A 26,418-nucleotide genomic window follows, 5' to 3' on the forward strand; every position below is an offset into this window, starting at 1 on the left:
GGTTGTTTCCCAGGGATTTTTTTTCCTTTTTTTGAAAGGTGGTCTTGAATAAGTTAAGATTTACTTCTGGTAGATTTCATTTAAGAATTAAGATCTGGATAATCTAAGAGCCTAGATAAACTACCAAGATGGTGAAAGGCCTCAGGGGCAAGACTTAGGAGGAGCTGCTGAGGTCACTTGGTTTGTTAAACTTAGAAGAGAAGACTGAGGGGTGACATCACATTCTACAACTTCCTTGAGGGGGCAGCAGAGGGGGAGGTGCTGATCTCTTCTCTCTGGTAACCAGTGACAGGATACATGGAAATGGTATAAAGCTGCATTAGGGGAGGTTCAGACTGGACATTAAGAAAATTTTCTTCACTGAGAGAGTGGTCAGTCATGGGAACAGACTTCTCATGGAAGCAGTCATGGCAGTGTCAGAGTTGAAGAGGTGTCTGGACTATGCCCTTAGTCATATTGTTTAGTTTTAGGTAGTCCTGCAAGTGGCATTGGTCTTGACGATCCTTGTGTGTCCTTTCTAACTTGAGATATTCTATGGTTGCACCTTTTTTTTTTTTTTTCTATACATCTACCACTTAGGACAGTAAATAAACCTTTGATCTTAAGTGCTGCGGGTTTCCCTATGTTTTGAGAAACAGTCCGCCCTTTGTCATTCTTCAAGGTATGAAGTAAGGATTTAACAATATGAAAGGGTTTATTATTAAAACTAGAAATCTTGAGTTTGTGTGACACTTGGCTATCTGTTAATCAGAACTTTCTAACCCCTTGTTTTGTCTGCTAGCTGATATATTCTGCTGCTTTGCTGTGCACACACTCATAAAAATCAATCAAAAAGATTGGAAAGTTCACTGCTGCTCTGTTCTTTCTGTGTTTATTATGAATAACAATGTTTGTTCAGATAAATGCTGGAATAATTGCAAACTTGAAGCACAACTTCACTTGCACTAGAGAAAAGTACTTTAGAGAATTCTAGTACAGTATTTTACAGAAGCTGACGAAATTTTAAAACTTATTTCACTGACAGTCTGAAACTTTAGTGTGTTCCACAATAGATTCTGAGGCTTTTTTTTGAGAGATTCATCAAAGCATCAAAATATGCATTTCTTATCAAAATTGCTGATATGAGGAGTCAAGCCTTAGATATAGCCATATTCACAAGCTTATGAAACTCTACAGATCTCTTAATCTAAAATCTTCTTTTCTTGTTGAAAGTTTAGATGGGCTCAAGGGGATGTTAATGAGATATCTTGAAGATGAGTCTACTGAGGAATATTAAATACATAAAATCACATCTGTCTCAGGAAGTAACCTGAAGGTAATTGCGGTGTGGATGATAGCAGAAGCAGGTGTTGCGTATGCTTGTCCTGTTCTTGCTCTTTGCTATGTATCTATTCATGGCTGCCTCTGCTGGAAGCAAGGTGCTGATGTGGATCAATCTTTGTTCTTCATGAACAGTTAAAGGAAGATGTCTCCCTCCAAGTGTTATTGCATTCTCTTGGAGATCAGTATGCCTTGGAAGAAAGAACAGGCCAAAAGATTTGAACTGCTTATACTGAAATGACCACCCATGCTTATTTCATTATAAAATTCCTAGAGATTCACTCACCAGGACAAACTTGTTTGTAATGCTTCATGTGATTCATAGATTCTTTTGCTGACAGTGTTAACTCTTTGGTTGGGGACTAACACAATTTTGCTTTAATTTAATTTAATTGCTTTAAAGGGATTTGTTCTTAAAATGTTCATTTATGCTTCTTTTTCATGGGTCAGAAACTCCTAGAGATTATTTAATCTTCAACATTAAGAGTTTTACTAAGAAAAAATTACAGTTTTGATAGTGCCTTCAGATTTGGTAGATAAAAACATTCATAACTGTAATCGTAAGAGTTGCCCTGCTATGGATGGGATCACCAGTGACATTTCCTTTCAATAGTTAAAAGCAGCACTGATACCATGAAACAGATTTTAAATTCATCATATGTGTTATAAAGTTGGCCTAGTATATACCAGATGATATTCACTGGAAGTCTAAAGAACAGTTACACGTTGTCTTTCAAAGGTGTCTTCTTTTTATTAATTTGGATTTGTCTTGTCCTGTTTAAGGTTCTTGAATACAAACAGTCTTGTGTCCTGCAGATTGATAAAGAGGACCTTATGTCTTATTTTGTTAAGGCAGTAAACACTTTCTTCCTCGAAAAGGAGAAATAGATTTTGGTCAATAATACATTTTTTTCTGTTGCTTTTAAGTTACTAACTGAATTTATTGATACTGCTTGAAAGGTCCTTAGATTTAATCTAGCTATTCCAGATTTCCTTCCATTGCTACCCTGCAAAGTCTTCTATCTACCTAACTCCTGCCTTGTGTATAGTCACGGATTGATCAAGTTTATTGCATATTTTCATACTTATTTTATGATGTTGTGTGAATTAATTTTGAAGTGCCGCTTTCCTGGGACGTGTCTACAGCAAAAGGGTGTTGGCAAAGATTCTATTTAGTGTTAGACTGGGCAAAGTTCTGATGTGGAAAGAGGACAGTCAACCTGCTGTCCTGAGGGAAAGAGTTTTGTGCTGAAGTCCTGGTTCTGAATCTCAGAATATATATCTCTGGTAGATATAAATACAACTGCTTATTTAGAAATCGTGGCAGAATACCAAGTTTTTAATGCATTTGATCATGTGAAAAATAGCATCAACTCTTCTGTTCTGCATGTTCTTGTTCGTTCTAAAAGTGGCATCTCCTTTTGCACTACAGTGGTGCAGTGATTGTTGATTCAGAAGGAAAAGGTTACCTAGTAAACCAGCAGTTGTATTTGCTGTGTCTTGTGTTCAGAGCAGCTGAACAAGACCAGACCTTCTTGACTTCGTGTGACAGCAACCCAGATTACAGTATGAGATTGGAAGACTACAAGCTTCATCTTTTTAATGTGACCCTATTGTGATTGCAGCTCTGACTGGGAAACTGCCAACCTTTTCTGTGAAGGACACAGACAAATTGTGGAAATTAGGAAAAAAACCTCCTATGCCAGACTTTTTTTTGTCCTGACTGTGATGCTTTCTGTATAAGTGTGTAAGGTTTTAAAAGTAGTAGCAAGGCTTTATAGTAGTCTACAAAAGAGGTCAAAGCTATGTTCACTCTAGGGACACTTGCACTAATGCACAGGCTTGTGGTCAAATATATGATTCCAGTTGGGATGAAGTTTGGCATTTATTTTAATCTTTGGAATACTGTATAGAAACTAGCTGTGTTTCTACTGAGTGTGTGTAGGTAGATATATTTATATATAAATCCTGTATTTTTCCATGCAATTACAGTATGGATTGTTTTACAAATATTGGAGTTATTAATACTGGACTGGTGATATGCCAACTGAAAATACAAATTTTTGTCTTTTTTGTATGATGACTGAACTGCAATTTCTGTATTTCTAGTCTTTAAAAGGTTTTGAAAAGAGAGAAAAAGAAATGCTTCAGTTAAATATGGATATACTAAAATTATTTTTAGGTAGTCAGTAGGTCACTGATTTGCGAGTGTTGTACAAACGAGAAAAAGTTATGTCTTTACCTCCATTCTATTAATTAAATGTGCATGAACAATTCATATACGTATTTTAAACACTTAGTGATTATCAGTGTCCATATGGACTTGTGAGTATCGTTGTATGGAATTCACTGCAAGATGAGTTTTAAGTTGTGAATACCTTATCTGCTGATCAGAACTTCTGTCCAGCACTAGGCATAGCACTTATGAAGAAAATACATATGAAAAAATTATGACAAATGCTTTTTATTCACATATTCTTTGGTATTTAAAACCTGCTTTTGAAAGAAACCCACTGTTGTTGTCCTTTTTGAAAAGTGTGCGTCATTGGCATTATGTTGGATTTCATAAAACTAATCTTTAAAAATAAAAAATGGTGATTTTTAAGATCAAGGGGTAAGCACCTTTATCAAACAAGATTAACAATTCTATAGAAATGCTTGAAAGGGATTTATTCTCTGTGTATAATCCTTTAATGATACTCTGCAATACAAATTCATCAGAAAAAGTATGAACTGTTCTTTATTTCTAGCATTTCAAAGGCAGCTCTTTCTCCAGAATCCTCATGAGCCACCAGAATCTGGGTTGATTTATAGACTAAATTTTCTTTTCAAAAACATAAATAGTACGTCAGATCATTAATAAGTGTAACAAAGGTCAGGGTTTTCAGTCACATGAATTATGAACTCTTTTCCTGGAATGCATGTGTACAGCCAGGTTGAATACAGAAACACTCAGTGATGATTTCATCATAAAGTGCATGAGAGGTAGCAAGAAAATACCAACAATTGTCTGTTAAGTGCAGATATGAGGTAAATTTTATTCCCCTTTCTTTACAAAAATAAAAGCTTCTTCTCATATTAGATATGGCTTAGTTACATTTGTGATGTGTTCTTGCATTACTCCAATAGCTTACACACTGAAAGGGATTTTCAAGGACAGCTACCTGCAGTGTTTGCACTTCGCTCTTTTGAAATGTACCTCCAGAACTGTTAAGTGTTCTTTTCATTTTTTATGTTTGTTTTTTTTCCAGACTGATCTTGATTATGTTAACAGTGTTGTTGCAAGCCTGGAAAAAGAGTAAGTTGTAGTTTTCTGGGGGGGGGGGTTTTCTTAGCTTATTGGTGGGTTTGCTTTTTGATTTTTCCTTAATCAGGTTGTGATAAGTAATTAATAAAAAAAACTCTAGAAATAAGAGATTGTGCTTTTTTGTTTCTTGGGGCTTTGGACTTTTGAACAAAAAAGTAATAGATGACAAATTAAGAGGCAGTGATTCAGTCAGTTAAATTGTAGAACAATAAGTAGTATTAAATTATTTGGTGCAGCATAAACAGATTTATGTTTATGTTATGTTTATTTTGTTTTAACATGAATGGAAATTTGCGACATTGTGTTAAGGCCTTGTATTCCATATGTTTAAAGAGAACTATAGAAAAAAAATCACTAGGTAGTGAACAAAGAAAGGCAAAAGAAATGCTTAGGTTGTAGTTTGATTCTGATTGGTGAGAGGTGATAGTGCTCTGAAGGAGATGCTGAGGAAAACAGTACTTTTTTATATATTGCTTCTGTTTTACACACCTTGTTTGAATAAGTTGTTTTTGTAACCAGACACAATAACTGTACCAACAGAAAGCAAGAACTCAGAATCTCTCATGTGAATTTAGAATGTTTCTATTGACAGGTTTTCTACAGAGATCAATTCTGGCTTGGTGGAAGTAATAGCCCCTCCTGCATCTTATTATCCTGACTTGACAAACTTGAAAGAGACGTTTGGAGACTCAAAAGAGAGAGTAAGGTAAGTTTATTCCTCCAGATCTTTTCCCATCTCCTCCCACACCCACACTTTCATTGTTTATAAAATGGCAAGTAGGTTGTGAATTCTTGAAATGTTTTCTTACTGTAATTCTTGCAAGTGTGGGGATGCTAAAAGTGCTCTGTGAATCCATCTCATTCCAGCTGATTGTGTTGTTTTGTGTGTGATCAGAGCCTATGCTTGGATGTATTAATTTAGTGTTAAATTTTGGGAGGAGAACTGAGATTTGATGTACTTTTATTCCTGTATGAAGACTCTTCTGTTTACTGTTTTTCTTCCTGAAATACTTCCAGTAAAACCCAGTAGTTCCTGCTAAGTTGCCAATTAAAATGCACATGTGTTTTTAGTGAAATGCCAGGTAGCTTTCACAAAATCAGATTCAAATTGAACCAGTTTTATGTCTGTATTAAAGCATAAGGTGAAAGCTTTGTTCCTTTTTTCAGGCAGAGGATTTCCTGAGGGAACAATGCCAAAAGCAGCTGTCCTAACATTTCACTAATATGCCTCATTCTTCATAGTGAGATTTACTTTATATTGCCAGTGTGTATTGAAAACTTTTTTTCAGAAACCTTAAGCTTTTGATTTCATTTCAGATGGAGAACAAAACAAAACTTGGATTATTGTTTTCTTATGATGTATGCCCAGAAAAAGGGAGTTTATTACATTCAGGTAAATTTCTTTTCTTTATTTTGAGACAAATTTTAAAATGAGTTTCCAGAAATTACGCTCTTGGACACATCAGAAAGACCTACACAGAACAGAGATAACTTGATCCCATAGTTTAAGAAGGGCATTAAGTATGGTGGTTATGGTGTATGAGGAAGTAATTTGAGAAGGACGCTGTCTCACTGCCTCTGAAGGAAAAAGTAATTTGTCCTATGTGACTTAAGATGCTTAGCAAAAAAAGTGAAGGAATCCAAACAGATTAACTACTCTTTTTTCTTTGTCCCCCAAATAAATTATTGTTGAGTTGCCTAGGCAAAAAAATGCCAGCATAGTTTTTAGTGGAAATCAAGCAAAAATCCATTTTTTACTTTCTTTTGAAGGCAAGTGCAGTGTCACTTTAATATCACTGAGTATAGACACATTTTTCTTTTTTAAAGAGGTTTCCAAGAACAGAGTTAAGCAGTTCTTTAATTTGGCTCTGAATTGTTCCTATCATGTGTTTCTGCTTTGAAGTAGAAGTCTTAACTATACAGGTATTGTGGATTTAGTAGCTGCACTAATGATCTTTATTTAGATTTTGTGACTGTGTCCTTGGGGTGTAAAGTCCCACACATCTTGTCTAGTTTTCATAAAGCTATGCTGACCCCTCTCTCAGAGCTCTTGGAGTCTCAGCTGTCTTGGAAGCTGTGCAGCCAACAACATGAGACAGTCTTGTTTGATACTGAATATTAATGCCAGCAAATGGGGGAGAGGATGAGTGCACTGGGAGAAAGGACAGGAAAAGCAGGGTCCTTAATGCCTGCACTTACGAATTAAAGGGATTGTAGCACCCCATGTTGGCAGTTCTGCTGCCTGGACTAGGTGGTTAGCTTAGACTATGCACCTGTGCTTTTATTGGACAGTTAAACCCAGGTGAAATGAATCCTGCTTCTGTAGACAGTGTCTCAACTTCTCGTCTCAGAGGAGAAACTCTTTCAGTGCTGTTAGGTTTGTGAGGAAAGAGTGTCATGTTTGTGTACAAGTAATACAGATATTCTGCTTGTTCTCCTGAAGATGTCACTTAGACTGACATTATTTCATGGATAATTTTTCTCTGAAGAAAGAAGGTGGAAAAGCAGTGTTCTCAGCTAAGAAGTTGAGATATGTTTGTGGATTCTTACTGCAGAAGGATTCTGTATTGGTTCTCCACAAAGAGACAGACCGATCCCTACAACAGTTATTCCAGTGCTAGGATTAGACATATATGGCTCTGTGTTAACAATATATGATAAATCAGTATTTCCTAGCTGTACTTTTTCCTATGGCTTTGATGAGGCTTTTTTTTTTATTTATGTTGATATCACTGCTACCTTCCTCTAGCTTGAAGATGACATCGTTGTCAAGCAGAATTATTTCAGCACAATAAAAAATTTTGCACTTCAGCTTGCTTCTGAAGATTGGATGATTCTAGAATTTTCTCAACTGGGTTTCATTGGTAAGAAAATGTTCACTTGTATGTAGTTTGAAATAACACATTCATCCTCAGACTGTAAATGAATAGTGATCTGACTTCAAAGCTATCTTCTTTGTACTGAAAAGAGACCAAGAGGTAGAAATTCATTGATTTTTTTTTTTTTAGGAACTCTGGTTTAACTTATAGTTCTTGGTTTGACCGCTCATTCTTTTTGTATACTTTTGTATAACTGAGGCAAATTCAAACCGTTGGAAAAGAGGGCATTTTTATAATGAAAAGTTAATTAATTTATAAAAATACAGTCAAACTGCAAGGCATGACTTATTTTGAATTTAGCTATTGTTAAAACAAAAATGTCATTAGAACACAACTGACTGAAGTAAAGAAAAAACATAGAACTAACTCCTCCTAAAATAACTTCGTTGATGTTAGTGCCAAAATTTCAGTTGGTCTTTGTTGCAAAGCCTGCTCTATCTCCATCTTTTTAATTCATCAGGGAGAAGTTATGACAGTCTGCTTCTTCCTAGATGTGGCTGGAGTCTGTCTGTCATTTGCAATGAACAACAGGGACAGAAGTTATGCAGGATCTCAGGTTGTGGATTGACTGCCAGGGTGCTGTAGAAATTACATTATGGTTCTTCACTCTTACACTAACATGTTTTATAGAGAGATAATAGACTTGAAAGCAATACATACTATTTTGGGGTACAGAATGGTACTTTGTACACTTGCCTTCCAGTCGAACCTACAGAAACAATGGAGAGGAGGAGAGGAAATGGGCAGAGTAAAGTCTCCTTATATACCTGACCACCACATAACTAATCTGCTTTGTTGCCTTGGGCTACCATCAGAGATGCACTGTTGCTGAATAAGTTATGGGACTGGTTTTGTGGCCTGAGAGGTGGGAGGAATAGGAAATGAAACTGCCTAGTATAAAAAATTTAAATAATTTGCTAAAACCTTTACCCTAAATAGATTTGTCTCTTGGGTTGGGGAGCCCCATGCAACATTCTGTTTGTGTCAGCAAAGTCTGGTTGAGTACTGGCATCTGATTAGACTTTGTTTCTACTTTTGAACAGTTAAACACTAACCCTAACTAAACCCACAATTTGAATTTTAGCTCCAGTCCTAATTGCACTTCAAAGGAAAATTCTGTTCCTGAGCTGTAGAAGTAATTTACAGTTACTCTACATTTGCTTGATTTGGTAGTAGAGCGCAGTCACAAATTGCCATTTGGTAAGACTGACATATCAAAATGTGCATAAAACAAACAGTTTAGGACATGCACTGTCTACCCCATGCAGTTGTATTTCAGATCACTTAACTTGCTTAATATCTGTGTATTTCACACCCCTTTCTGTTCTCAGTGCTGCTGTAGAGGGCACAGTGTCTAAGCCAGAAAGAGTAGGTAGATAGTTCTTAATACTGAGACTTGGCTTAATCAAAAACACAACTGTTTAAAAATATCTTGTTTTTCTATACTTTCTATATACTTGTGGTCAGTGTAGGCTCTGAAAACAGCTGTAGCTAAATTTAGTCGTTAGCTCCTGCTGCTTGCATCCCTGTTCTTTTTTCCTTGTATCATATTAGTTTGCCTCTTTTTAATTAGATGATATCAGTAGAATTTCAGATGCATTTAGCTATGGCTACACATCTTAATGCTGCTTTTCTACCTAGAAAATTAAATTAGATTTTTTTTTCTTCTCCCAATTTAGCTACTTATCCTGCTTTTAAGTTTTGAGAGAAGAATTAATATTCATGAAAACAACTAAAACTTTTGGCTTTGAGACACATTGGTGTGCTGTAACCATGTATTGCATGGAAATTTTATGCAAGTAATGTAGATTTGCCTCATCTCTGATTTCCCTTTATGGATCTTGATGCAGACTGATACTATGGTTATTTGGTAATGCACATAGCTATGGGGAAGAGCAAAAGTAGTTTGTAACTGGGGATGAGTTTTATGCATAAATATCTAAGAGAGAAATTAGAGCACCAAATTCATAGAATGGCCTGGGTTGGAAGGGACCTTAAAGATCACCTAGTTCCAACCCATCTGCTGTGAGCAGGGACACCTTTCACTAGACCAGGTTGCTCAGAGCTCCATCCAGCCTGGCCTTGAACATTTGCAGGGATGGCATCCCCAACTTCTCTGGGCAACTGTTGCCTAAATGTGACTGATTTTGAAATAATCTCTAAAAAAGAGAAGTGTGGCTGATTCACTGTAAGCTATTGGAAACCTTGATCGGCTTGCAAGTTTGCTAGGTAAAACTTTTTTTGTCATGGTGTATTTCTGACCTGAAAATTTAATTTATGCAAGTGTTACATGAGACAGTGGCAAATGTAGCTATTTAGGCTGACAGCAGGATTATAGAATTCTGTCACCTCTGCCACAGAGCAGATGTTGCTTCCTTTGGTTTTTTTTAATAGTGAGAGCATAGTCTTAAGTGCTGTCAAGTATCTAATAAATAATGTGTGAGATGTATGATGTTTCCCTAAGAAGCTCTGTGGAAGAATATGCATCTTTTGCTCCTCTGGATTCTGGTTTGCACTGCGGTCCCTGTGACAGAATGTAGGAAAGTCCTACTAGCTTTTTATTAGAAATATTGATTTATCTTCCAACTGCTTGAGAGCTAAGTGTTTTCCAGAGGAACTGCAATACTATGCACTGTTGCTATGTCAGCTGTCACAAACAGTTAATGGAATGGTCTGAAATCAGCCTTTACATTGTCTTATATAGTTCCTCTGAGTTCTTACTGTGCCCTGATGTTTTAAGGCCTGTTGTTCTGATTATTTTAAGTTGTTCTGATTACAATTTTGCTCAAGCTGTGCACATAGTTGAAGTTTGGGGAAGAGTAGATCAAGTCAAACGTTTGAGCTTTAAATAACTTCAAAGAAGTTCTGGTTTTAATGCCAGTAATTTGCATATCATTAACAGGGAAAGCATCGAAAACATCAACTATAGTTAGAATATGTGCTTGTGGGTATAAATTATTGTTGGTGTAGACTCAGTGTATTTAATTATTTTTATGCAGAAGAATGAAAAGGAGTGATTTAGATGTTTGAAGTTCAGAGAATTGTAGCAAACAAAGTGCTTTATTTCAAGTATGTCTTGTACTTACCAAGAATACTGAGAGGGCCAGAATAGTTCACTAAAGATGGCATTTAAGTGGACTGAAAAATGTATAGAAGTCTTGGCAGGGCTCAATAAATAGAAGAAAGTAGTCCACAATTATTTTTTTCCACTCCAGGCTCTCATTTTTAGCAATAAATTGTATGGAGAATGTCTTCTACGTTTTGCATATCTTTAGGGGTTTATGGAGCAAGATTTTGCCTTTGAGTCTTAATTCTTTTGGATTTTGAAGTTTCTTTCCAATGGTAGGTTGTATGCATCCAGAATGTGCAACCTACGAAATTTTGTCAGCAGATTCTCCTGGATTTATGTATATTCCCATGTACTGTACCAACTGCACAAACACCCAGCAGGATGAACCGTTGCTTCAATTGTTGTCTTTGGTTTGAGGCAGTGCATGTTGACTGCAGTTTTTTGCTTAGGTCTCTTTGGCTTGATGATGTTTGACTACGTATTGGGGGTGGCCAGTGAGCATTCTGTAGCCTAGATTTGGATGGCATCTCAATGGTTCTGTGGCTCACATGCTGCTGCATGGGAGGCTGCAAGACTGAAGGACCTTGGCAAAGGCTGCTGCTTGTTCTTGGGCTATGGCTATGGCTATGCCCTAGGGAAGCCAAGCTGCTGCTGCTCTTGCTTAGAAGAGACTAAGGGAGGGCTTGGCTTATTTGGATTCAGAGGGGTTTGGGTGTTGGATCTGTGGAGTAGGAGTTGTACTGGGCTGCTTTCTGTCACAGGGGCTAGCTGTGGACTGTCAGGGTTCCAGAGTTTTGAAGATTTGTTTTGCCAGAGACTTCACTGAAGAGCTCTGTTTTTAAGCTGCTGTAGGAAGTGTGTTCTGGGGAAAAAAGGGATCTATGGCGGAACTACTGTGATGGTGGTGTCTTGAGACAGAAATGACGGATGAGGAATGCAGTGTTACACAGAAGGATAAGGGACCGTGGCAAAGCTGTCCCAAACTGTGTGGAAGGTGGTGACAGCATTTCTGTCCTTGGTTACTGAATGGAGACAATGACATGTCTTGGGGGCAGGGTGTTGCCTGTTCATCTTCACTCCAGTGATCATTAGGAATTAATGTGAGGTGGCTTTGTCTCCACTGTTGAACACTTCCATGGTGCGGGGCAGTGTAATGCAGAGAGGCCACTGAAGATGCTAGTGCAGGTACAGCCAGCTGATGCTTACTGGTTTATTCTGACTAGTTGTAGTTGGATGTATCAGAGTGGCGTGGGTTTTTTTGTTTGTTTGGATTTTTTTGTGTGTGGGGGGTTTTGTTGTTGGTTTTTTTTTTTTGTTTTTTTTTCGTTTTTTTTGTTTTTTGGTTTTTTTTTTGTTTTTTTGTTTTTGTTTTTTTTTTTTTTTTTGTTTTTTTGTTTTTTTTTGTTTTTCTTTTTTTCTTTTTTTATTTTTTTCTTTTTCTTTTTTTTCTTTTTTTCTTTTTTTTCTTTTTTTCTTTTTTTCTTTTTTTCTTTTTGTTCTTTTTTTCTTTTTTTCTTTTTTTCTTTTTTCTTTTTTTCTTTTTTGTTTTTTTCTTTTTTTTCTTTTTTTTCTTTTTTTTCTTTTTTTTGTTTTTTTTGTTTTTTTTATTTTTTTTTTCTTTTTTTTTTCTTTTTTTTTTCTTTTTTTTTAATGTTTTTGGTTTTTTGTTTCCTGGTGTGTCCTGTGATATCACCATGGCAGCTAGATTATTCCTGAAGTCCTGGGTGGTTGACTGCATGGTGGACAGTAGTGTGCTGACCTAGAGAAAGGTGCCTCTGGGCCTAGACTAGTTTGCCCTATGGAAGTAAATAATTTGTTGATACCCTGTTTCTATTTTAGATAAAATTAGGATAACTTAAATTAGGGGAAAGAGTAAATTCCTACTCTTCAGTTTTGTTCTCAGTTTTTTTAATTGTAGGCAAGGATCCTGTACCTTAACACCCAGTTTTAAGCTACATGGTCTGTGAGTGATGACAACTAAAGAACTGTAATCCTTGTGCTCTTCAGAAGATGAGCTAGTCAAAGGAAAAAATGTCAGTCTGATTCTTTTGCTCTGTCCTTGGGACAAAGAAGAGAAGGATTCTAGAGCAGCCTGACTGTGTATAGATCCTGGAAGAGGATAAACTGTCTCTTCAGTCTGCTTGCATTGAGATTGGAGCAATACTGTGGGGATGTTTCTGTCTTCTGAGTTGCAGGGTATTGTGCATCTCTCTGACACCTCATGGGAAGGTCTACTTCCTATGGCAGCAGATGTGACTGACAGACTGCCTCAGCAGGTGCCATCTAGAAATGATGGTTTCAGTCCCATAAACATCACAAAAACATCTGATTAGGCCCATTTTTCAGCTGGTGTTTGATTAGGGTTTATCATATTTTTCTCTTCTCCTGCCCTATGCCACTGAAAGCAGTAGGCAGAGATGAATCACCAGGAAAATTGGGAGCCTGTTTAGCTGGATGTGTGACAAGCTGAAAGCTGTTATTCTGCATGAATATTTTGCACAATATTGTACAAATCATATGATTGTTTCCTACCCATTTTTAAATATTTACTTCCACAAATAATGTTTTTAACAATATGACAATATAATGTGTAAATAGTAACAATAAAAATCATATCATCTTTCTTAGGTCTTTTAAGAATAAAGCCTTGCAATTTTCCCTAGTTTAGTAGAAGTTGTCCCTTGTGTAGTGGGAGCTTCAAATTTTAGTTACAGCGTATTTTCAAGTGGAAATACTTATTTGAGAACCTCATTGCAACAACCACTTACAAGTGATGTCAATGTTTTGGTTTTATAAACAGTCAAATTAAAGGTTTCTGTAAGCGACAACTTTGATGTAGCAGTGTCAGGTCATTTATTGTTTTACCACATTTACTTTTCCACCCCACTGTGTCACTTTATGAATCATCATTCCAACATATGAAATAATTGGCACTTTTGTCAGATGCTTCCTCCGTATTTGTTGAACTGCATCATGTTGTAGCCTTGCTCAGACCCCTCCAAACTCATCTCAGAATTCCATAATAAGTATTCTTTCATTGGCTATGTTCTTAACCAATTTCACACAAGTCATAAAGAAATGAGATCGCATCAGACTTGTTTTCTGGAAAGGGCAAGGCTCTTTAGGTGATCTTCTAAGTATCTGTTCCCTTTTTAGGAAGATGAAGGATCTTGCAATTCGAGATCCTGGCATTCTCTAAGCAAATCCCTGTAAGGGTCTGATACCTGGTAGTGTCGGAACACACACAATGGGGCTGCTGCAAATTTACTTTCCCTTAAAAATATGGTTGTTGATAATATATGTAAGCTAATAAACCAGCATTCTATATCTACTCTGATATTTTGTATAATGTGCCAGGATAAGTCACCTGTTCCGGTAGAGAAATGTTCCATCGCTGTTACAACAGAGATTTGAACTCCCAGCTCCTTGTGCTGCCTTATGTTAGCCTTCTATGAATTACAGATTTCAGTGAGGCCTAAAAGAAAGAGAAGTAACTGAATGTCTGGCTCTGAATGATAGTCATGTACAGTCACAGTGAAAATGTATGTTCCTAATCACTAAAGCCTAGATAACTTTTTAATTTTTGTGTAGTTCTGGTTCAGGGTGATACTTCAGGTATATCCTCTCTTCTGTTCATGTAAATGCGAACATCCTCCTTAATGGCTTGGTAAGGTAGACTGCTTGCACCATTTCTTCACTTCCACTCAGCCACCTACTCAAGTAGAGTGCTACACTGCTGACAGCTCTTAAGCTTCATATAAAATGTTGTTCCCTATTTGCTTGTCATTCAGACTAGCCTATACGGCTCCTTAGTGGCCTTTCCAGGTAATTTTGTCCTCTTGTAGATGAGAACAGAATCCCATTTTCTGATGAGTGTAGGAAGTGGTTTGGGTACCTGAGAGGGGAGTCTGTTCTTAATGTCTACTCCATCTGTTTTTTCTAAGAATAGGAGAAACTTTTAGAACCTCTACCACTTGTGGAACTTGTTATTTAGAAAGCCTATGGAGGCCTCCTCACAAGTGGAAAAAACCCCTGAAACATTTCTTATACCTGAGTACTGTTGTACAGGACTCCAAAATGTGGAGAGACAGAAGATGTGCATAGGAGAAGAGCTTCTGTTGGACTCTGATCCATTGATGCCCACATACCCCAAGAACCCATCCCCGTTTAATCTAGCACTGCCCACATCTCAGCACCATCTGCAGAACTGAATCACTTCAGCTGGTGTCTTCCTAAGAGATTCATTGATACAAAATGTCTTTCTTGCCTTCTCCATTGTAGCCTAGCAAAGTAGAGGCAGACTTCATCTGCAAACCTGGAGATGTTTTCTGAATCTGACTTTAAATCTGGAACTGCCTTTGGAATTTTAGCTGGCACGCATTCATGGAATCGTTTTGGTTGAAAAGACCTGAGATCATCAAGTCCAGCCGTTAACCCAGCACTACCAATTAACCATGTCCCCAAGTGCCACATCTACACATCTTTTAAATACCTCTAGGGATGGGGACTTAAGCAACTTAAGCCCCCTGGCAACCTGTTTCAATGCTTGAGTGCAGTCCCTGGTACAAGCACTTGTCAGTCTGTTTTGCTCCTGGTTGTCTTCATACAAGGTACCTTTTTTTAAGTGCTGCATTCAGTTTAACACAATAGCCCAGTGTACTGGCCACCTTTCTCTTCAGACATCTGTACTGGCAGAGAAGTGTATTCTACAACCACATAGGTGGTTGTTCATGTTGATAGTAAATAGACTTTCTTCATCAACAGTGAGTTTCCTTCTTTTGCAAAGGCCTCCTTTAAGCCTCAGTTTACAGGGTTCCCAAGAATCCTTTAGCATAGTGCCACCCAGAATGGCACTGTGCTATGACCTAGAAGTCCTGCTGATGGCCTGTGCACTTCCGAAAAAAACTCTGGTTGCTGTGGGCTGTCTCTCTTGTATTGAGTTGTGTTGTCTCTGGATATGTTCTATAGTTTCCTTCTTTCCCTTTGATTTCCTGCACAGAAGGATCTGAAGTTAGTGGTAGGTGTTCCATCTCTGCTTTTTGTACCTACAAAAACTGAGATTGTGTGACTGGGCAGATAACGCTTGCAAAAGCTCCTCATCTCAGATGCTTGAAGCTTACACATGACATGGGGAACAGTAGATGCTGATCCATAAATGTTCTTTCTCTATTTTTGCAAACTGACAATTTCTATTCTTAAGGAGACTGTGTTGTAGAATACCTTGAATATTTTGATAGCACCAAGATCTATTACAAGTTCTTATTCTAATAGTTGTTTTGTTTAGTTGACAGTTATTGAACTTTTAATAACATTGAGATTTCAGGTTGTTCATTGCTAGCATTTCTTGTCTTGGCACAAATTTATCATCTGTTGTCTCACTGATTTCAAAAGACAATGTTATCTCTAATCTAAAGTAACTCTAGTTATTCTTAATGTCACCACAGGTAAAATGTTCCAGTCTCCAGATATCACTCTTATTGTAGAGTTCATATTTATGTTTTATAAGGAGAAACCTATTGATTGGCTCCTGGACCATATCCTCTGGGTGAAAGTGTGTAACCCTGAGAAAGATGCTGTAAGTTTATTTTTATTATAAAACTTTTAAAATGTTTTTGTGATGGTGAATGAGTTGGTTTTTGTGAGCTGGAAAATAGCGTAGTGTGTGTTACCATTACTGCATGTTCTGGGAGTCTTTCTTCCTGCCAGGATTTTTATCTCAAAAAGAACAGTTCTCAGAGGCTTATAACTGTTATTGCTTCAGATTTTGGACATGAGTGCAATAGGATGAAAAGCAAAAGTTTAGTTAATTTCTGTGTGTAACAGAGCTAAAATAAACTCATATGTGTAACCACTGCTGAGGCTCTGCAGAATGTCACTGCTTGAATAGCAGTCTTCGAGAAGGTTCCAAATGGGGAATAAACTTTGGATTTTGGTCCTTCGTTTCTCAAGTAGCACCTTTGCTGAAAGACTGAATAAACAAGTTCTGTGCAAGAACCTTGAACAGTGTTATATTTGCACATCAGTCTTGGTAGATTTCTGGAATGAAAACAAGAAAGACTGGATAAATAGGCCTAGGTTCTTACCTTGTGTTGGTTTTTACTAATGTGATTCTTTTTTTTATCCCACCCTTCCCTTTTCCCCACACTGTTTCAGAAACATTGTGATCGACAGAAATCTAATCTACGGATACGCTTCAGGCCTTCTCTTTTCCAGCATGTTGGCCTCCACTCTTCTCTAGCAGGAAAGATCCAGAAACTCACAGTTAGTAGCCAATATTTCCCTTCCGTTCCACAGCAGGCCAATTAAATTAAAAACTGTGTGGTGATTGAGAAAACAGGCATTTTCTTGTTGTCTTGCATTTCCAAGCACAGTGTATATTGCTCCAGTTGGAATTCAATCTGATGTAAACTGGTTACTATTGAGTATAAGAAGTGCTAGTCTCAGCTAATGTGGATTTTTGTTGGGGATGTTTTTTCTCATTTTTTTACTTTTATGGCATGCTCATCTTACTAATCTGTACAAGATCTGATGCACCCAAAATGAGTAATGCATTTGTTTTCCATTTTAGGCAAATGTTTAAGTGTAGCCACTTTGGAAGAGAACATTAAATAAACAAGGTTATCTGACCAGCATGATGTTTGTCTGTCTTTCAATTAGGATAAAGACTTCCTGAAACCATTACTGCATAAAATCCACGTGAATCCACCTGCAGAGGTTTCGACATCTTTAAAAGTCTACCAGGGGCATACACTAGAAAAAACCTACGTAGGGGAAGATTTTTTCTGGGCTGTCACACCAGTTGCTGGAGATTATATTCTTTTTAAATTTGACAAGCCAGTCAATGTAGAAAGGTTAGTAATTATTTGCCTTTGGTCTCATATATAAAGTTGCTTGTGCCAAGAATGTTTGAAGATAGAATTTGGGACTGTCATTATAACCTAAAGTGAAATGATGTAGAACATTTGGAGTTCGGCTGAAACTATGATCATTACTGTCTTCCCTCCAAATCTTTTACTACAGTAAGTTTTGTCTTGCTTTTTAATTTTTTTTTTTTCATTTAATTTGGAGCTTTTTTGATAAATGCAGTGCAAAACCAGTGCTTCTCTGACACTTCATAAGAGAATTTAAAAGAAACCAATTTGGTTCTGTTTGTATTTGGTTAGTCTGCTTCTAATTACAGTGCAATTGTACAGCATGGTATGTGGTACAGTATGTTGTGCCCTGCGGCTTCAGTCCTTTGGTTGTCCAGATCTGGAATCTTGCTGGAGCATATCACGATGTCCCCAGACCTGAAAGCTGGGAGCTCTGGAGGGTCATGTTTTTTAGATGTAGCTTTAGGGCTTGAAAAAAAGTCATCGTGCTAAAACTCCAAGTTGACCTATTTAAAAAAAACATTAAAATTGAATAAAAAAGGGGGGGGGGGTGTCTTCAAAATACAAATATCTGTGATTTGTTAGAGGACTAAAGGTGACTTCTTTTTAGCTATTAGTTAGATTAATTAAGGATAATAGAGTTTGCACTATAGAGATTAGTCATCCTTTACTTTTATTGAGACTGATCTGCTGCTTTGCTGCTACCGTCTTGCCAACATGGTAGTCCAAGACTTATAAATGGTTTATTTAATGTCTATTTAGGTGTTACTTCACATAACTTAATGCGTTCTTTTTAGGCCAATGCCTATAACCCTGTAGAAAAAGTTTCTTTGAATGAATTTAACTGGGTATTAAGGAGCCCTTTTTGCAGTCCTGAACTGAATACAGTTAGTCAACTTCTGTGCCTTGGTACATTATCAAAGGCTTAGTCTTCACCTTGGCTTAGTGCAACAGTGAGGATCAGTAGTTTCCTTGTTACTACTATGTTTTTTCAAACTAGTCTGACCTGTGAAACTCAAATTTGTTGTTTGAGATGTCAATTACTCTTTCAGTTGATTTCTGTACTTTAAAAGACTTTCCCAGTTAGCTTTCCAAGATGGATGTGTTAAGGAATATGACTGCCATACCTCCTTGGATTAAAGGCAAAATATTTTTTTTAATCCTATGCCAATAGTTTAAAAAACACTTTTTTTTTAATTTCTTTTTGATCATATTTTCCTTTTTAAAGTTATGAAGTAAATGTTGTCCATTTTGTTGTGTTTGTGTGGTGTTTATTTAAAAAAGAATCTATCTTCTGAATAGGGTAAGTCTAAGCAGCAAATTTTGATCTTGAGTGGATTAGGATGAGCCAAATGCTCAATGGCAGTTTTGGAAAGCATTGCTAGCAAGTGTCATAGGTCAGCACTGTTATAAAAAATGACATGCACAGGTCTGAAGAAAAAAATTTTTGATACGTATTGCCTGAATGGTGGAGGGAACTGGGGGAATGAGTAAGTACTAATTACCTGTGCAAAAGGTGGGAAAATAGTGATTGTTGTTGTGCCCTGGAAAATTGTAGCTAGGCCTAAGGTAGTTAACGTCTACATGCTGTGTTAAGAACAGTCTTAGCAGTAGAGGATTATATCTTTTTTTTTTTATGCTATTATTTTGATTTATTAAAGAAATGCATTTTAGTTTTAGAAGAAGGGAAGTATCTTGTGTTCTGTTGCTTGCTCAAAGCAAATCCACCAATTAGAATGGTGCTACCTGTTCAGACTTAAGTTTAAGGTTATTTGAGCTATCATTGTAAGCCATTTCAAAGGTGAAGGTCTAATGGAGCAATGGTATTTCCTGATATTTCAAGGATGCTTGCTGAGGCAGTCAGAAATAAAACTGTGACTTGCAGGTTGAAACACAGAAAAGGGAAAATGGACCAAACATTACAAGACTTACCTGGTAGGGAAATAAATCTGATAGTAGGAATTAAGAGTAGAAAATACACCCTTTATAACCATCCTGTGTCTGTGAAAGGATGCAACAAGTTGTTGGTTTTTTTTAAGTAATAGAAAAGCTCTTGGAATTTAAAGAAAATTTTGTCTGCCAAGTCAGTTTGAGGTGTAACTGCTTAGTAACTCCCATAACAAATTCTTGATGAAGAAGGTTTTTAATGGTAATATTGACCACAGCTCTGACTGAATGAATGGCAGGTTTGTTACACTGTGACAGAGCACTAACTTGTTCCTGTAGTTTATTTTTCCACGCCAAGTGTTTTGCTGAACTGAATTTGAGTTTTCTGCAGTTCAGTAATTAGCTTTCATTAAGTCTTTAAATATTTATGTTTAAGATCCGAGAATAATGTCAGGGATAACACTGGCAAGGATCTCTTAATAGCTTAAAATGAGAACTGAGCTCACTTCACTGAGCAGAAAGCAAGGTGTGGCTATTTTTTGCAAGACCCGGTTGGCAGATCCCTGCTGAATATTGAACAGTCAAATAGGTGGTCGTTGTTCTAAACCACACCTGGAGAATGTGTAAATTGAAATCTTCTAACAGTTATTTTAGTAACAGCTCTTGCACTGAACCTTTTTAGGTTTTTTCCAAGCAAAAGATCTCCAGCCACACCACCAATGTCCCTTAATAGTATGTTAGGGTCTCACTCTGGTTTTTGCAGTAAGGAAATACATACATTTCTTTCAGTAGCATATCCTTGAGAATGAAAGTAGATTGAAGGACTTTCTTCTTAAAAGCAAATTGCACAGCAGTGTTGAAGTATGGTTTGTTTTTGGTTTGTTGTTTTGAGGTTTTTTTAAAATAAATTGATAAATGCTCAAAATAGCCTACATTGTAAGGATAAGAAATACTGAATTTCTGTCCCTCCAGGTTGTTATATAATTATTGAAATCCACTTGGCTGTTTTGGTATGTACACTGCTGTTCCAAACACAGATTTAATTATTAAAACTGAGAGTTATATTTAAGAGTTTCTTTATGAACCAGCCAAAACACATCTGAGAAAGATGTTCCATTGCAGCACTTAAGTGATAGTGGTGTCCATCATCATCACAGCCATTTCTTTTTTAAGTGCCTAAATTTCAGAGTCCTCCTTATGGATGTAATTGACACAAATCAGATATGGTGTTCAAAGAACGTGTGCACTAATTACTTGGAGGAAGCCCTTGGAAGTGCATAACCTATGACTGTTATAATTAGATTATGTTTACACTTGTCTGCAATAGAAATTTAGAATGGATATTTTTAAAAAGAGCTTCCGGTTTGCTTCAGTATAAATGGATTTCAAATGCTGATCTGTATTTTAAGAAATAAGCTGCAGGAAAGGACAAGTATGTATTTTATACTGTGGAAAGAAAAAAACCCAGCAAAAAACAAAACTCAACCTTACCTCACTAGTATATATATCTAAGTTTGCTTTATATTTTTAAAATATGAGGCTCATCATTTCTTGTATATAACTGCTTCACAGAATCACAAAATCATCAAGGTTGGAAGAGGCCTTCAAGATCATCTTGTTCAACCCTCAACCCAGCAGCACCGTAATCACCCTAAACCATATTCCCAAGTGCCACATACAGACAGCTCTTGAACACTTCTAGAGATGGTGACTCCGTCACCTCCCTTGGCAACTTATTCCAATGCCTAACCACTGTTTTGGAGAAAAAATTTTTCTGATACCTAATCTGAATTTCTTCTGTCTCAGTTTAAGGCCATTTCCCCTGGTCCTCTCACTGCAGGCACAGCAGAAGAGAACAGCACACACCCCCCCACCCCCCAGCCCCTCCCTGGCTACAACCTCCTTTCACGTAGTTACAGAGTACCGACCTCCCCCAGAGCCTCCTCTTCTCCAGACTAAACAACCCCAGCTCCCTCAGCTACTCCTCAAGAAACTTATGCTCTAGACTTTTCTGCAACGCTGCTTGATAGTGTTACTTGGAATATTTTCAGAAGGATTAGCAGTTTCCTTTTTTGAGGGAAGGGGAAATCTGTTTTTTGTTTGTGGTGGTGTGGTTTTATTCATTCCCGTCCCCCCCAGCACTACTTTTATCTCTACAGTTGCCCCAGAGTTGTCCTCTTCTTTTAGCAACTTACTGGGTAGTCATCCTAATGTGATATTGGTTATTAATAAAATGATTTTATAAGGTTAAACTTGCTGACTTGAGTTCAGTTTTAAAGTGAAATCTTAATACTTTGACAAATCAGTTTGTAGATTACATTTACTACCCTGCGCTCTGTTATTGGCATAGATACTGAATATGCAGTATTTGAGACTAATAATCTAATTTTCTATATTGTTGACCCTAGAATCCCAGGGAACACGTGATGTTAACCTCACATGTATTTCCTGTGGGATCCTCTCACAACATAGAATTATCATGCAAGTCATGAGAGTCATGCAAGAAATATATATGTGACTAAGCTAGAAAATTAATGTATTGAGTGTGAATAGGGTCTTGTTGGACTCCTGGTAACTAAGCATATACATTATTTTGTCTGCTTTGAAATTATTGTGACAGTGCTGAAAAATACCTTCATAAAAAGTAACAGATGATTGCCTGGTACTTTGTAAAGGAAAATAAATGCAGCTTTTAAAACAGGTTCTCTAGCAGTGAAAAATAAAAGGAACTTTTTTATTTAAGTACAGCAAAGTTATAAATTCTGCATTCAGTCATGTATGCATCTAAAATGTAAGTATCCATCCTATGGGATGCAAGTCCTGTGGGTAGAGTAATACAGGATGAAATGCATTACAAAGGAAAACAGACTTTCTAACAGCTCTACAAAACTGTAAGTGGAACTTTCTCATCATTTGCTTTTGCAGTAACAACCACTCAAGGCCTAGGGAACTGCAAAATTGTTTTAGTTTTAGATTAGTACAACAGTGACTTGACTGATGTATAAGTTGTTCTTTGTTCATAATCACTATTCATTGTAGAAGCTCCCCTTCAGTGTCATACATTAAACCTTTCATGGGCAGTTCTAGCTCAAGAACCACATATAGGTGCACACACACAGAGCAGATGATTTAGAAATAATATTTGTTCTGATTCTAAAGATACATGTTATTAAAATTTAACACCATCTTCATTTTATTAAGCTTTTAATGGTAGTGTCAGTTGATAGGCAATATTTGAAAATCTCTTTGTTTTATAAAATGCTTTGGTGTTTGTCAGTATATTTCAGGTGGGATAATACTTTTTAGTGTACATAAAAGAGAATTTGAGGACTTTAGTTTCTGTGTTTACATAAGCTCCTGTACTAATGAGTTGAACATCCTCAAATGGATGCACTGACAGCAGGGATTTGGCAGGCAGGCTCCCAGCCACTGATGCTGTTTGCTCCAGGCATGGAACTCTGCCCATAACAGTGAGGCAAGGACTTCATATGAGACAGGGAAAAAACCTCAAAGTGTGGTTCAGAGACAGAAGAGAAGAGCTGCCTAAGCCAAGGACATGCTGCTTCCTCCTTAATGGCAATAATATTCAAGATTTGTGTGTTTGGCAGTGTTTCTGGATTTACAGTTCTTAGTCAGAAATCTTGGAGGCTTAATGCTATTGCCTAAATGTTAGATGTTAATGCCACTTGAGATACTCTAAAATACTTCACCTGATTTCCAGAAGGACTGGAATCTCTGAGATGTCATAATTGCATCTTTCCAGCCTGTGATGAGGTCATATACCCAAGTGCAATCTCAAATGGTGGCAAATGCCTATGTTTAAGAAAACTGAATGGAGTGTGCTTCCTCAGCTAAGCTGGGGGCGTAAAAAACATTTATGTGCATACACCTACATATATACACACACATACTAAAACCAAAACCCCAACAAAACCTTTCTACATTTGATTGGATTAAAAGTTCAGTAGAAGTAACCTTGTAAAAGAACATAATGGATAAATGAGTAAATTCATAAAGGATAAGAACAGAGATTTCCAGACAGACAACAGCCCCTCCCCTAAAAACACAACCAACCACCCACCACCACCAAAAAATCCAAACAAACAAAACCCATTCCCAAAATAACAAAAAACCCCAAACCACCTCAAAAATTAAAAATTTAAGACTCTTTCTTATTATTCTTGATGTGTGCATACTCCAGAGAGACAGTGCAGCGTAAGAAAGCCGATGTCACGGTCCTCACTGGGAAACAGAAGGCACAAATAGTCTGGGGAATGAGATTTTCCTGCACAGCTAAATGCCTTCTTTACTGACTGCACAGCTGAATAGGGTTAGGAAATGGTATGGTAAAAGATTGAGTTTGAGAGTAGTATGAGACAATTAATTTCTTAGATATGTGCTGGGTAAAAAAGACTAAGACCACTATCCAAAATCCTCCCATCACCTCTTCAGTCAAGCTATTTTGTGGTCTGTTGACCAACATGAGAAAGTTCTCTCCTTTTGGTGCACTAGTTCTTTGCACAGAAGTTAATGGGGTGGGGTTTTTTGGTAGTGTTTTTTTTTTTGACAGGGGAAAATTGTTTGTTTCATTGAGGGTTTTTTTCTGAATTGGGAATTATAACATGATAGGAAAGCTCCTACTTCGTTGCTTACCTAGGTGAGTACTTGGCAGGTGTATATACATAGACCTGAGGAATTAGGCTTTTTTTTGAAGTATAAACAATTTTTTCAAAAGACTGTGTAAGATGCATAAAGAATAGGAGAATAAATTGAACTTGAGAGAAGGAAAAGAAATTATTCGTCTTCTGTTTGTATTTTGAATGAGGAAATAGTTTTCAGTGACAGTAGAATAACGTTTCCTAATTAGGATTCTGGGAAAGTGACACAAAGGAGCTGGATTAGTTTTCTTTTACCACCTTTGCATCCAGTGATCAAAAATACTGGATAGGATTGGTGAATAATGACCCTTGCAGTGGATGATGGCATCTGTAGAGAGCCAAAAATTTGCTGACTGAATGTTGCTTTTATAGAAATTCATGTTGTGCAGAATTAAAAACTGCTATGCTGCATGTTGCTATGGATAATTTGCTCAAACATGGAAGGAAACATTTCCTCTCTGCCTTCCTACCTATTTTCCTTTTCTGAAAATGGGATATACTAAAATACATCATTTTGCTAAAAAGAGACATAAGGAGGATATGTAAAGAAGAGGATTTGATTCCTGATGTTTACAGAGCATAAAGGCCTGCCTTATTAAATAGATTCTTTGAATTTGTGTTTAGCATCAAGTGAGATAACTTGTTTCCTTCAACCCAAATATAATGTCAGTGGATGTGAATTGTGCTGTTCAAAGAATTTTTGTATATTATTTCCTTTGATAAAGCTGCCATAATTTACAGGTAAAATTATTCTGTGTATTCTGTTCTAATTTTTAATTAGAACACTTTCTATATATTAAGAAATAGTTGGCGCTTATATTTGTTTAGATAAAATATAAAGGACAGATTTTTTTTTTATGCTTAAAAGACATCAAATTAGGGAATAAAGAGAATAATAGTGTTTTGGGCATAAATATACTTGGACGTGAGAGAAAGAAAAGAGATACATCCCTTCATAAGCAAAACAGGGGAAGGATAGAGAGGAGTGTGTAGCTGGGATTTTTTTTATTTTTTGAAAGCAGAGATGATGACAAAGCTTAGCCATTCAAAGAAGAATATTAAAGCTAACAGTGCAGATTAGTAATATTTATATGAATTTATACACTGCTTCTGGGGGATATTACAAGAGGTGAGAATCCTTCCACGTGCTTACTACTGGGGGAGTTCTGAATCCGAGTGTAGGCTTTTAAAGTACCCTAGCAGTTCATAGAATGACAGAATATGCTGAGTTGGAAGGGACCCATCAGGATCATCAAGTCCAACTCCTGGCCTTGCATGGGACACCCCAAGAGTCACACCATGTGCCTGAGAGCGTTGTCCAAACACTTCTTGAACTCTGTCAGGCTTGGTGCTGTGACCACTTCCCCAAGGAGCCTGCTCCAGTATTCAACCGTCCTCTGGGTGAAAAACCTTTCCCTGATAAGTAACCTAAACTTTTGTTGGTGTATTAATGATAATCATGCTTCTGCCTTTCCCTCCCTTTGTGTGTTTGAATGTGTATAAATATTTGTTTCAGCTTATTGGTTGGGGTTTTTTTTCCCCCCTCTATTTGGTGTGATTTATATGTGTATCTAGCTCCACGGCAACAAGTGAAACCCTCAGCTTGGGTAAATACTCAAGTTATTGAATATGAAAACTGAAAGTTTTCTTTTTAGCTTTGGCTTTGCTCCATTTTGTTTGTTAGTTGGAGTATTTTTTGTTTGTTTTAAACCTTCAGTGCTCTTGAAATTTTGTGTAATTTTTATGCTACATGAGATATTGATGTTTAGCATCCTCTTACTCTCATACTCCATTGAGGTCATGAGCAGAATGTATGTAAGTTAGTTCATACATTTAATAATGCATAATGCAGAGAGGAGGTTTGTCTCTGTGCTTGAATATCTAGAGTAGCTAGTCATTATCTTTGACCTGCGACTCTAAAAAGACACTGCCAGAGGAAAAGGTTCTCTAAGATTCAGGTACATTGGTACTACATTTACTAGTAGTAAGTTAGAGTTGCTTTTCTCTGATGACTTTCATAAAAAATGTTCAATTGTGCCTATCTTCATATTTTTTTTTTAATTAAAGAAGCAGTGAAGTAATATTCCGTAAGGTAATAGTAGGGATGTTTTTTTAACTTTAGGTGAATTTGTGTTTGTTTGGGATTACTATATTTAGAGATCTATGGCTTTTGGAATTTTAATTTGAAGGAATGATTTGCAAGGTGCTATGTTTAAGCAGCAGATAGAAAAGAAAATCTTAATGATTCTACCCTAAGAAAAATGGCAAATAATTTGGAAGGAAAAAAAACATGTTTTCACTGTTTACATGGACTGTCATATATAAATCCCAGGACAGGTGTCAGAATAATTTAGCAGGTGAAAGTAAAGCTACTTCCAAGTCTTTCAGTATCCCTATTGAGAAATACCTGTCACAATCTGAAAAC

At 36.8% G+C, this 26,418-nt stretch overlaps 1 protein-coding gene across 2 annotated transcripts in view; it reads left to right on the forward strand.

Moving 5' to 3' along the window:
* Nucleotides 1-26,418, forward strand: part of MGAT4A (alpha-1,3-mannosyl-glycoprotein 4-beta-N-acetylglucosaminyltransferase A) — a 78,659-nt gene that overhangs the window by 40,156 nt on the left and 12,085 nt on the right. The window contains exons 6-13 of one of the 2 annotated variants that reach the window (XM_032679568.1): nt 4,572-4,618; nt 5,220-5,333; nt 5,945-6,020; nt 7,377-7,491; nt 16,021-16,151; nt 16,730-16,837; nt 17,234-17,427; nt 20,908-21,126. In XM_032679568.1, coding sequence (XP_032535459.1) covers nt 4,572-4,618; nt 5,220-5,333; nt 5,945-6,020; nt 7,377-7,491; nt 16,021-16,151; nt 16,730-16,837; nt 17,234-17,427; nt 20,908-21,037 — 915 coding nt within the window. In that variant the 3' untranslated portion in view covers nt 21,038-21,126. Of the gene's footprint in view, nt 1-4,571; nt 4,619-5,219; nt 5,334-5,944; nt 6,021-7,376; nt 7,492-16,020; nt 16,152-16,729; nt 16,838-17,233; nt 17,428-20,907; nt 21,127-26,418 lie in introns of those variants that run through there. The other variant, XM_032679567.1, reaches the window with a different exon arrangement.

Source organism: Chiroxiphia lanceolata, chromosome 2 (assembly GCF_009829145.1).
Source record: "Chiroxiphia lanceolata isolate bChiLan1 chromosome 2, bChiLan1.pri, whole genome shotgun sequence".
In the NCBI taxonomy this organism is placed as follows: Eukaryota; Metazoa; Chordata; class Aves; order Passeriformes; family Pipridae; genus Chiroxiphia; species Chiroxiphia lanceolata.